Source organism: Egretta garzetta, unplaced genomic scaffold, assembly GCF_000687185.1.
Source record: "Egretta garzetta isolate BGI_Z169 unplaced genomic scaffold, ASM68718v1 scaffold620, whole genome shotgun sequence".
Classification (NCBI taxonomy): Eukaryota; Metazoa; Chordata; class Aves; order Pelecaniformes; family Ardeidae; genus Egretta; species Egretta garzetta.
This window is the reverse complement of record NW_009258309.1, coordinates 505,166-518,658: the sequence shown is the minus strand read 5'-3', so window position 1 is coordinate 518,658 and position 13,493 is coordinate 505,166. Positions and strand designations below refer to the sequence as shown.

The 13,493-nt window shown below is 37.0% G+C and overlaps 1 protein-coding gene across 4 annotated transcripts in view; it reads left to right on the top strand.

The window, feature by feature from the left end:
* TBCK (TBC1 domain containing kinase) overlaps positions 1-13,493 on the top strand; it is a 113,261-nt gene that overhangs the window by 73,575 nt on the left and 26,193 nt on the right. For 3 of the 4 annotated variants that reach the window (XM_035894718.1, XM_035894727.1, XM_035894711.1), the window contains one exon: positions 6,029-6,204. In XM_035894718.1, coding sequence (XP_035750611.1) covers positions 6,029-6,204 — 176 coding nt within the window. Of the gene's footprint in view, positions 1-6,028; positions 6,205-9,770; positions 9,820-13,493 lie in introns of all 4 variants that reach the window. The other variant, XM_035894731.1, reaches the window with a different exon arrangement.

Below are 13,493 nucleotides of genomic sequence, written 5' to 3'. Positions count from 1 at the left end.
ATCACGGGTAAGAAAAGGAATCCTGTTTGTCCCTTATGCAGTCTAATGTCTCGAGGAATAACTCACAGTGTTTACTGCTGCTTCTCTTTATTGCTTACTACTTTGGTAAGTGTTGCATGAACTGGTCCAGACGACTGCATAACTGCAGGTACTCTAATAGTTGTACTTCCCATAACTCTTCTCTTAGCTTCTCCTGTTTATACCCAGGCTGCAAACATACCTGCTGTTGGTCTCAGCAGAAGTGTCAGTATTGCACATAGATGTGTAATTTCTACTTGAATTATTATCTTCGTAACACCCTCCACTACAGAACTCCAAATTTCTCAGTCCTCAAACATCTTTATAGATGAAGAACAACAAGTTCTCTTTCTGCTTTTTGGACACTGCATGTGATTTCATTACATAAAACCAAAAGTCCTTCTTTTCCCAGTGTTTCTGAACCCTGATGCAGATGCCTGATGTGCTTTCACCAAGCAAGGGCCTGGACTATTTCATTTTTGATACACTAACTGCTGCTTTGAGCATTCAGAATAGTTTAAATTGTTCTTTCCTTTCCAACAGCAAGGTAACTGTTGCATGTACACTGAAAACTGCAATATCATCCAGAGATAGTAAAAAATGTTGACTGTGGAGAACTGTCTAGAGAATTTTTTTATTCCAAGACACTGAAAGAATTGTAGAGTGTGCTCTCAGACAAGGTAGCCTGTCATTGCAGCATTGAAATTATTGATCCTTATTACAGCTGTGCAACATGCAATCTGTCTGAAGACATAGTACTATAGTTTGTTCCTTTGCTTCTGCATCCAATCATTTTTCTAGCTGAGTGCAACTTCTGTGCACCTGCTGTATTACATAGAAAATATGATGGCTCCTTGACTGACAGCACTTGTCCTCCCAGCAGCCCTTAAAAGATGCACGCCTTGCATCCGTGTAGAAAGAAGACCAAAAGCTTCTATCTTATTAGCTGAAGAGTTTCAAAATTAATGACTGAAATTTATGCTGCCTTTGAAATTTTGTCTCAAGATGCTGATATAAGTAAGAGCCAGATTACTATCCACAAAACAATGAAGTAACACAACTACCCTATAATATATGAAGTAAATTATAGAAAGAATAATTTTGCATTGACCTTTTCGTCTATAGAAACCTTCTAGCAGTAATAGATACATGCATGTTGGCTAGAAATGTCACTTCTCCCCCTAGATTTGTCCTTTTAAATATCTAGACCTAGTGTATCTTTTTGTATGTCATCAGAAAAGAGAAGGCCTTTTACCTCTACTTCTTCTGAGAGCCAGAATCATGAGATCAAACTGACTGACCTGTTCAGCTTCCCTGCTTTTATAGCACACAGGTTTTCTGGCCTGTTTATGTGGCTATGCAGTGAAAGCTGATGTTGCCTGGCAGGGTAATAAACTATTTTTGATGGAGAGGTCAAACCAAGCCCATAATTCTGGGCTGTTTCCAAAATGTAGAAGCAGTTTATTTTGGCCAAATTTCTTAACTGGTGTCCTGTTACTCAAGGAAAGGGCTCTGGAATTGATTAGCTGCACACAAAGACTTGGTCTGTGTACATTTTCATTAAGAAATTACCACTCGTGTTATGTTTTTCTCTGTTACTTTCTTTCACTTGCTGTGAACAAGGTATGCACGTCCGGTTTTGCTGTAAAAATAAAAAACTCTATGTGCTTTTGTCACCGGTATATTGCCTTTAAACTGTTGCTTTCTTTTTAACATCTGTTTCAGGTGCTGTCTACTTGTGTCCTGTATCTATAATAATAAACACTAATTGATGTAGCTTAAAAAGCAGCTATGTCAGGCTGAGCCATCCTTTTCTGTTGTGGCCATTGACAGAGAGAGGGGGCAGCTTGGTAGGGAGGGATAATTTAGCATGAACAGAGCAAAATGAATAACATCTTAGAGCAACCAGGAAGTTTAGTTCCGTAAAGGAGCAAAATATTTCGGTAGGCTTAATATTGGAATGGGGCCACGGAAAAAACAGGATATTACTGTTAGATTACTTTTTATTTACTTCCTAACCCCCACCTTTTTCAATTCCCGTATTATTTGCATATTTAGAAATCTCAGGAAAAGTCTTTTGATGCCAAGTAATGGAGTAATTAGCTGGTGCCATAGAATTGTTTCCTGTAAGGCTTGATTGCTGCTTGACTGTGAAATACTTGAGCTCAATTGAACCCAAACTCCTAAAACCAATGTTTTAAAATTAAACTTGTGATTTGTTGAGTTCCGAGGTACTTGGGTACCAACTTTGACTTTCTGAAATGCAGGTGCTCTGCACTTTTTGAAAATAAGATTGCTTGAAGACGTACTAAATTTTGAAATGAGAACTTACTTTTATAGTATTTATATTACGTTTATAGTTAGACTTAATTTTTTTTAGTGAACAGAGTTAATAACAGCATGTTATGTCAGCACATTTTCGTTACAGATTTTCCAGCAAAATAATTTGTATGAATAAAAACAGGGGCCATGTGCTTTTTAAACTATAAAACACCCCGGTGTTGGGACGTTGGAGAACACAGAGATGTTACACGTACATGAGTGAGCAGGCCCTCCCTGTCCTTTCTAAATTTTTCTGTTCACTTCTTGCTGATGCTTTGAGATTTATGCAGTGTGCTCTCAGAAGGATGTTGTCCTTAGTTGTTTGCACATGACGAGCAGTCTGGCATCCTGGTGAGGTACTCACTTCTTTTGTTCATAGGCCTGCTCAAGAATCTAGGCGCTGGCTTGATATATTTGCACTTCTGACTTACCAACAGTATGTTTTTAATAATGCGGAAGCTTTAATGTTTTCTGGCTTATAACAGAGTTACTTGGAAGCGGGAAGAGTATAAGCAGGATTAATACTGTGTGAATGCAAAGTCTTGGTGCGATAACAAAAGATGGCCATTTGACCAGAGACTGACTCATTTGTCATGTATTTGAAAGGGCATGGGAAGAAATCGGAACTGAAGTAGCAGAGCAGACCCTTACTTATTAGCCAAAAGGAGGAGAAAAGATCTTATCCAGCAAGGCTGCAAAAGTTTGCATTGCATTTTAGTTACTGAGGGGAAGTGATTTTTCTTAAACTGGAATTTCAAAGAGTGAAGATGGTCTTGAAGGTTACTCAAGTGTGAAGCTTGTTCGTGCAATGTGACTAATAAATATTCTGTAAATATTTATACCAGTTTAGTGCTGTCTTAAACTCCAGTATCCTGAAACTAATTGTTTTTAAAAAACAATGCAAGTAAATTCTTTCACTACCAATAGTCTTGTCTCCCTTGTGGGTGATAAATGTTGACCGTTCCCATATATACACATACATGTGCCTATGCTCATATATATTTTTTTTAATTATTTGAGGAAACCATAATCTCCTTGTTATATTTTTATTTTGCATTACTTAGAAGCATATCAGTTAAGCAGCAGACTGTAAATTGATGTTAGGCTTTTGATGGCCTCCCTCCCAAACCATTTAAAATTCCCTCCTTTTCCATGGAATTTCACTTTCAGGCATGGCCACTGTCTTCCTGATATGCTGCCTAGAAGAAATCGGAAAACAAGCCACCAAGAATCACAGAACAGCGGACTCTTATTTTTTTTTTTTTTTACCTACACCCTGATGTGTGAGAACTGGTTATCGTTTTTAGGGAAACCCACTGCTGCATTTTCCAGTTTTCTAAATGGATTCCTTTTGCAATTACAGAGCTTGTTTCTAGGAAAAATATTTTGATAGTCTGTCTCAATACTTAATTGTCAATCTCAATTGCTGCTTTCAGCTTTTTCATAACTTTCTACTGCACAGTGTTCCTATTCCATCTCCTAGTTCTCTGTTTTCAATTTCAGATATTTGTAGTATATTGTGCCCTCTCACAACAGAATGCTTCTCGTGCTATTAATTATTGTTGTTCAGATTATTTTTTTACTATCTAAATTCAGCTTTCATCTCACTTATTACAAAAGTACTAACATTTCCTTAGCTAAGAATCTCAGGAGACAAGCTATAACTCACAGTTCTACCAGTCTCTTTTCAGAAAAAATAAAAGCCATAAATCTACTACAGTCTTGAACTGAAATTCTCAACTTTTTATAAATAAAATGAGTCTTCAGAAATGTAGAGAATGTGCAAATGTAATGACCATGCTTCAGAGTGTATTCTATGCTCTAGGAATAAGAACCAGTGAAAGGCATCTGCTGTCTTTACGTGAATTTAGAAATTGTGTAAAATTCTCCACTTGCATGGATTTTCCTTGGGAATGAGACTAAATAACAACTTTCCATTACAATATATTCGAAATTAAAAATTAATATGTTTTCATCACAGAATGAAAAATTGTTAGGTACTGTCAAGACACCACATTGTCCATTTATTTCTGGCAAGTGTTATCACAAGTAGCTAGGGAACCTGCTATGGTTATAGAAAATTGTGATTTGCTTTCACATCCACAAAAAGGTTTTAGAGCTAGAATTAAAATTAGGTAAGCCACAGCTTTAGTCCCAGATTTCTCAGAATTTCAGAAGCAAGATAGTATATAAACATGTTGTCCTCAGTGGATTTAAAGCATGTGCTGCGAGTTGTATCTTACCTGAATACAGACAGCTTTTTGAAGGGGAGATTTTTGAATGGGACATTAATAGATCACAGCATTCATTCGGTTTTTAAACAAAGTAAATAATCTCATCCAACTGGAATATTCTGCCCCAAGCTTCAATTTCAGATTCTTTCACTCACCACCCTGGTAATGACTGAGGTTTCCGGTGTAACTCCCTGATCAATGGCAATGCATCAAATCTGTTGATGGCAATGAGTGATTGATGGCAGTGCATCAAATCTGTTTGAGATACACAGATAAAGCTTGTCTACAGTATCTCTATTTTCTTCAGTGAAGCTGATGCTTCAATCTTCTAAATTGCGAGTGCTGTAATGAATCATCTGAGATGCTTGGGACAGACACGAGAAGTGCTAATATACCCGTTGTTTGTCTTGATGCACTACACTAGATTGGTCATAAAATGCGTAATTTTTCTCATTGTGAGACTGCAGACACGAGATGCAAGACTAACCAGTCTTTTTATAGTGATAGGAAAGTAAATGGTTTTTGTGTTACATCTTATTAGAAGATAAATACATGCTTAGTGTTGCAAAAATGATATTTGTAATAGGTTTACTTTTGGGTTTTTTCTATTTTGCATGTTTTTCATTATGCTTTGGTAATTTTTATATGGCCACAGCTTATTTTAGGATGCATCCCATTTGATGGGTGTCTGCTTTCCTCCCAAGTTGAGTAGTATTTTGTCATACACAGCACTTCATTCCTTCAGCCAGAATGCTTCTCTGTGAATATCTGTTTAGGTTTTGGACCACATTTTAAAAAAAAAAACACCAACTGCAACAACAAAAAAACCAAAACCAACCAAAAAAAAAAAAACCCCAAAACAACCTCTGAAACAAATCCATTGTGTTTGTGATCAAGCACAAATTAGTGCTGAGAACTCCTGTTTTTCACCAAAAAGATCACATGTGGCTTTGTCAAAATGGTAGGCTAGACAAAGTTTTACAGCTGAAAGCTTTCAGTCTGGCCTGTAGCAGTATTTAACTGACAAATAAGACACTCAGTTGATCCCAAAATCCTGATGTCCATACACTGCATGAAATACACTTTTGATGTACTGCATGTACTTACATTTAGCAGTCAATAGTCTGACTTGCAAAGACATTTAATGAAGATGTCTTACAATGGTCTAGACTTCCATTATGTTCCTGCCTTTGCAGTGGTTAAGGTTCTGTTCCACCTTTCTTAAACAGATTTCCATACATAACTAGGGATAAAGTTAATGCTTAAAATGTCTGCTCAGTTTTCATCAAAAAAATCTAAGTGTGTTTTTTCAAATGGGAAACTGGTTTTGAAAACTATGTACCCTTTTTCAGTAGATGGATACATGCATATTTAGCAACATCATAGCTAAGTTAATTGGCTTTACTGATTTTTCATGCTTGCATTTCTTGTTTTTTCTTTAAATTCCTGATCAGAGATTGATATTGAGCGTTGTGTTCGCGAGTCAATCAACCTGTTTCGCTGGACCCCAAAGAGTGCTACATACAGGCAATATGCACAGCCTCCACGGCAAGCCAGTGAGAGCAACGGCACAAGAAGTTCAATGTCCTGCTTTTCAGCAGACTATCAGGAAGCACCTCGAAGTGACCTAGTAAGTGATCGGGGAATTGGAGGGGGGAGGATTGTTCAGATTGCATGTTTCTCCTGTCCTAGGTGATTTTTGTCTCTTTAAAATTTAGACAGGCAGGAAGAAAATACCCACCAAATCTCAGTTACCGGCATGTATGTTGTCACTTCCAAGCACAGGGGTTTGACACATTCATCAGATGTTCTGATTTGCTTGTCAGCTAGTGCACAGTGTTAAAGCCTATGCCATATTATTAATTTTGATGAACAGTCCAATGCAGTAAAAGAGAATTAACTGAAGGGTTAATTGTTGTTGGGTTTTGGTTGGTTTTTTTGAACTTCGCTGCTTTGAACTTAAGCTTCTTTGATGTACGTGCCAATAAAATTATTTCTTATGCCTTATTTCTGCCTCTCCCAACTCCTGCTCCTTTGGTTCTGTGGTGTTTGTTACCACAACAGACCAATGTCAGTGTCTCACCTGCAGAACTACAAACAGGCTTTATCTTAGGAGAAAAACAGTAAAAAGAACGGTTTGCCAGTGAGAAATAGGTAACTGGAAAGTGATGCAGGCAACTCTGGCTGCTTTTTTGGCGTGTCAGGTTAAACGTATGGCTAAGTTATTTTGAGAGGTAGTATGTGAGTTATGCCTGTGTCTGTCTGGGCAAAGAATAACTAGTGGCTAAGAGTATATCTGCATTAAATAGATACTCAGTTTAGCAAAAATATTTTTCCCTTTTCTCTCCAGTAGAATCTGATGGTTGTTTCTCATGTCAAATACACCATTTGAAGAGTGGTGATTTGAAATTATTCCTCTTCTTCCTCTCAGCAGTATCAATCTAGTCAGTCACTTAAAAATTAAACAGTTTTATTTTGGTTTATTTTTCCTTCCATATTCTCCTATAATCAAAATTCATTCATGAGTACATTACAATAATAGGGAAAGGATATATAGACCTGCCATATCTATTTGGTCAATTGCATTACATTTTAGTCTTTCCATCTGTTTTTCCTAAGTACTAAGAAACTAAAGTGTATTGTCACTCAAGCATATCTTACTTTCAGGTAGTCCTTAAACCTGAGTCTGATACTCAGTATACTATTTTCTTCGTTTTACTTTAGTTTTGATTTTATTTCTATTGCTGTATTTTCTGGAAGCCTTAACCACAAATCCAGGACTCCCAAGTGGTAGACATGCAAATGCAGACTAAAAGGAACCTCCAAAGAGCTTACAGGGTTTAAGTAATAATAGGTGCATGTAGAAAAGCAGTTGGGAAGAAAAATGACAGGAGAATACTGGTTGTCATACAGGAATTGTAGCCAATACAACTGCTGTGCTGTTCTAGATACATAGAGAGACTTTCTGAAGGAGCCAAGGGCTGCACATTCATAGAATAATTCAGACAGGACCTTAGGAAGTCATCTGTTACACATTCCTGCGGAAAACAGGCCTAGCACTGAATTCAGATGGGGTTGCCCAGGGCTTTGTTCCTTCAGGTCATGAAAACTTCCAAAGAAAGAGATTATGCAGTCTCTCTTGGCAGCCTGGTCTGATGCCAGACAGTACTAACGGTGAAAATGTTTTTGTGTATGTGCTATATTTTCTTAATGTTATGACAAAAAGTGAGTAAAAGAGACAAGTCTCCTCTGTCCTAAGGATGTGCTTGTGCCTTTCCATGTCCAAGCAAGAGTGAAGGGATTTGGAAATAGCAAGGAGGGAGATGGGAGAAAGCAGCAGTCATCTACTGAACTGCTAAATAGAACAAAGATTTATATTTGTAGCAGAGATAAAAATCCATTATTTTGGGTCAAGCAAAGTTTCTTTCAGTAGTATTCCATTTCCTGAGAAATTTTTGGGGTGTTTTTTCCTCAATAGTAATTTCATACCAGAAGTTGTGTTTGTTTATAATGCCGGTAACTAGGCTCATCCATCTCACAATTTCCAAGAAATTAAGCTAATGTTTTTGGTATGTTATAGAGAAGAAAAATAAATACTGTAACTTCTATTGACTTCTCTTTCATTTCTACTTCTTTCTACTTAACAGCAAAGTGCTTTTCGTTTACTGCAGCGTGGCTGATGGTTTAACTTCTTTTGTAGCTCAAGTGTATTGGATCTTTTGGGTACTGTGGTAGCATTTTTTAGCTCATCATAGGGAGCAGCGCTATGTGATTTATACAGTAATATGTGATCATATTCAGGCTTTTTCTGTAGCAAAGAGGAAACTGATCTCATGAACACCTGAACGACAAGGAAGCCATTTCATATGTTAAGTTATAGTCTACAAATGTGTTTGCACTCATGTGCTGTATTTTTGTGTGTCAGATTTTGAGACAGATCTATGCAAGCCAAATATGTTATGGTTCTGTCAGGACCTTCTGTTCAGGCTTCAAAAATCCTGTGTAACGTGAGCCACTAATGAGCTACTTCTCACTTGTGACCAGTTCTGCACTTCTGGATTTTTGTCTTTACAAGGTGACACTTCTCAGGGGTTTGACAACATTGCTAAAAAAACCTTGAAATTATTGGTGAAATACACTATTTGCATTCAAAGGTTTGGGTTTTTGGGTTTTTTGTTGGTTTGTTTGTTTTACCTTAATCCTGGAATTATCTGTTTCTTCAGACATGTCCTCTGCTGGTGTTTGCTGCCACAGGGAAACTTTTTTTTCTACAGCAGTGGAATCCGAGGTCAATCTTTAGTATGCACAGTAGCCTTTAATGGATTTTCGAAAACACCATTGTGTCCTTGCTGGCCAGTCTAGCTCCTAAAAAATTACTTTGTTTTTTCCCCACCTATTTAGTTGGTCATTTGGACAAGCACTTTGCACTGCATTTGTATCTCCAGTTTCGTATTTGTGGGTCACCTCTGTATTTGAGGGTGGGTAGGGTAGGAAACAGTTCCTTTGTAAACAAAGCTGTGCGCTTGCTCCTGAAGGTAACTTAGGACTTCTTGAAACATTGTTTAGTGTATTTAATCCTAAACACCAGCTGTCTCCTACTCCTATATCTGTATTTTCCTTCTAAGCTGTGTCAGTTTTTCTTCAATGCTTTTTATTAGCTAATCAAATATTTGTATCTACATGTTACACTGCCTGGTTAATAATAACATGAGAAGTATTTGCCCCTGGGTGAGCAATTTTCTCCCTAAATCAGCAGCTAGGGAAAAAAAAAAAAAAAACAAACGTGTTTTGAATATTTTTATCACTAGTGTTGCTTAGTTTTCATTTTAGTGGCATCTATTTGCAACTTCATAAATAGGCTTGGGTGCTCTCTTCCCTCCTGGACTTGTGTGTTGCTTAATCTTTTACTCTTTTAGCCAGTAAGCATATTTCTACTGAGATAAAATCTCAAGGAGGAAATAGTTTCAGAGAGAATGAATGTACATCTTAAGTGGCTTTTCATGTTTATTTTGGGAAAGATAAAATATCAAAAATAAGAATGGAAAAACCCATTTAAATTCACTACTGAATTTTAGTAGCAGTCTACTCAAATTTGTGTCTGTAACTTTTTCTTGACCAGTACACTGATTTTTTTTTTTTATTTTTTTTTTCTTATTCTTCCTGAAACTTCCCTTCATCCCCTGGAAACTCCCGAAGAGTTTTTCTTGAATGTCCAGGAGTCACACATACAAGTAACAGTTGTCATGTAAGAATCTTCTGCTATGCCTGTTATCTCCCTTATTATAGACATGGTAGATGTACACTCTTCCCAGCTACCTGTATGCTTCTAAATAAAAGCAAGAGAATGATGCAGTTGCTTTATCTTTATGAATGTCTGCTCACGGGTGGCAGGTGGATTCCCAGAAATCTCAAGGCTGATACAGTTAGGCCATCATCTTGGTCTTCTGCCTCCCATCATCTTTTCAAGGGTGGGAGCTCCTGGTGAATGTTGGAGAATTAAAGCGTTCAACTGGAGAAAAGTCTACCACCTGATTATTGATCCTTGCACTGATTTAAATACACTGGTCTGGTTCAGCTTTTTTTTTTTTTGATGAACTAGGAGAAATACCTAAGTGGGAAGGCGACTTAATGGCTTGATGAAACAGTACAAACATGAAAAACATTTGTTTCTATCAAAAATAGTATGAGGAAAGTTTCCTGATGGTAACTTTTCTTTGGAGATAATCAAGGATAGCTTGCATGACAGACTTTTTACAGGTGGGAATTCAAGCCTATTTGCAATAAATAACACCAGCACTCGGTTGCTTCTAATTTCCTGTCCACACCTAGGATATATTTGTCCATATAAAATCTATTGGCTAAATTTATATTAACCCATTGAATATGCTGTGTAAAGTCCATCTATTTTTCTAAAAGAAGCATGGTGAGTAGTGTATACCAACATTTCTGTTCCAGTGTACAAGCTAAGAAATGTCCAAGTGCAGTGGTGCAATGTCCGTGCTGTTCATAATGGGTGTTATATATGTTCTGCCTTAAGGGTCTTCTGACTGCCTTGACCCATTTCAGGTTTGTTTTGTGTTCTGGTTTTGTAGGGAACTTGGTTTTGTTTTCTTCTCTCCTTCTTCTATTCAACAGAAAGTTGTTCTTCAGATTTGTCTTTAGTTCATGCTGTGCAAAGCATTAACTGATGAAGATGTGAGTTAACATTTCTAATTAATTTTGCACGTGCCTTTGATACTGTTATTCTGATTGTAGCTGCCAACAGCTTGAGTGAGAAGTTGTGTGTTCATTATTTTTGAGATGAGTTGGTTACACTTTTTATGTTGCTCTCCTGTGAGTGAATAAAAAATTCACTGTTTAAGTAGGCAAGTCATAAGCTCATCATGTACTGGCAAGTATTTCTAGGAACTGGGGAAAGCTTCAGAACATTATCTGTGTATTTGTTAGCTTTTCAAAGCTTTTCATAGCCATGCAGCCAGTAACCAAAAAGTGGGGAGTGTAAGCAAACCTCTGCTACCAATGCTTTGGTTCTGCAGATTAAATTAGCTGAAGGGAGACTTTTTTACCACTTTCTTTACTCTGCTTGGTTTTAAAAATATGAATGTGTTTTCTTATGGTTTAGGACTTATTCTGATAGAAGATAAGGCATTAAATGAATTACCAGAGTGGATAAAACAAGAAATATATGGCTTAGGAAATAAATGATGTTAAGTGTTAATTTAAGAGTCTCTAATGAATGTTGTGGCTGTTTTTTAAGTTGTAATATAAATAGGAATTATTTTAATGAATGTAAACTCATTGAAACAAAAGTGCTGTGTTTTTTCTTAGTTGAGGCAGAATTAAATGTGTGTTTATAATAATCTATTATTTATATGATACTTTAATAGTTTGTTAGACACTTACTTAGATCATATTTAAGGATTGTAAACATATTTTATACAGACTTGGTTTCCAAGTCTCCCTGAGACATGTTTGTCTATGGTGAATGTAAATGGGGCAGTCGGAGCAGCCAGAGCACTCACTGCTGCAAGCCTTAGGCTCAGGTTCTGGATTCACTGATCTTCCATCTAGTCCTTCCTCACAAGCCTTTGCAATTATACCCACTTTGAAGTTGAAAGCTGTGTGTATTTGACCTTTTTGACCTCCCACAATTGGCTAATTAACAAATGTGCTGGGAGGAGGGGGTAATTATACCTGTAAAATTAATTATTAAAAAAAAAAAAAAGAAACAAAAAAAAAAACCAAACCAACAATCTAGCCAGCTCTCACTCTCTCTCTGTGCATCTTGTTGGGAATGTTATTTTTATTTTTTTTCCTAATCTGGAGATTGTTTTAAAATCAGATTCTGGGGTTCGATAGCCTTTGATCAATTAAATATTAAGAATTCCATTTTTCTCTTTTTTTTCCCTCCAGTTTTGCCATATTACTGGGAAAAGAAATTTGCTTATAATGATAAGCAGTAACCACTGTATGGCAGAATAAGAAATATGGCAGCTATTGTCACCGTCCTTTAAGGTCTGGAAGTTATTGACAAATGGGCATTTACAAGATAAAGAAAGGATCATGCCCATAATAAATTAGTAAACAACAGAACAGTGCATTCAAGTTTGCTACAGCCATTAAATAGTTTGGATTTGAGCCAACTCTGTTTTTCCCTTCTATGCCCAATCTTAGCCCCTGTGGAACGTAGCCTGTAAGAAGACGTTGTCCGATATGCATATGGTAGCACTGGTAGCATAGTCTGAGGTCAGTCCTTGCCAAAGTAAATTATTGGAATATTGAAATGAAAAATGGAGGAAAACCAGAATTTCAGAAATCTCTCTGGCTGGTGTTACATCTGCCCAGCCATACTCAGTACTCAGTTGCAGCTGGCAATCCAAATCTCAGCTCTGCGAAGTGGCACTGTGGTTTTTACCTGTGCTTTTTCCACCTGCACGGATTGATGCCAGTTTTCCTCACTGATTGTTGGTGGGTGATCTCTGTGATACATGAGCTCAGACGGTTCCGTTCTTAAAAGCTTGGTGTTGTGGAAATGTTTCTTCCCACAAGTCCAGCTGGAGCAAAGCCTTATATTATAACTAAATCTTAGCAAAGAGGAATTTGTTCGGTCTCACTGGAAAGTGGTAGCAGTAAGCTATTTTTCAGACACTTCCTTTTTTTAATGCACATCCAGTGCATGGAGAATGTTAGGAAATAGTTACATGACCCCAGTGTTTTAATAATTTCACTGATAATTATTAATTGGGTTACTGACAATATGATATAAAGTTAACATTTTGTGAGGAATGCTTTAGAATTTTCCCCTGAGAGCACAATTTCAGGCTGTAGTGGTCCTGAATTGCAAGCTGGGTGGCTGGCTGAAGACACAGTTGTCACTTTGTTTTCGTGTGTTTTAGCACGGACTCTGGCCCTCTTTGAGAGGGAGGACTGTAGTAGAAATAAGTCTTTTTGGCAACCAATATAAATACTTGATGTGCTTTCCTCAGTGATAGTTTTATTTCATACCTTATTAAATAGTCCATATTTTATCAAAAAAAAAATAGTGGCCTGCATCTAAAAAAAAGGAAAATGAAAAAGCAGTGCAGTGTCTATGTAAATTTACTTTAGGAGAGAAGTAACACTCAGAATAACCCACTGAGTGCACTAAAAATATGCTTTATGACCAGCATGCATCTAAAAAGCTTAATGCTTTATTCAGCTTCTGATAAGCACAATTAGATACGGCAGAGAGAAATGGTTCACTTGGTATTACAATTCTTTATATGTGTGCTTGTAGCATTACAAGGCAATGAAGTTTGGGAGAAATTTTTCAAGTTGGGTTTTGGAGGAGAAGTAAACTCAAGGATCTTAATAGTTTCTCTCACACACAAATATGCTCAGGTGCACAGATGTAGCTACCTCCTGCCCTCACAGCAATTC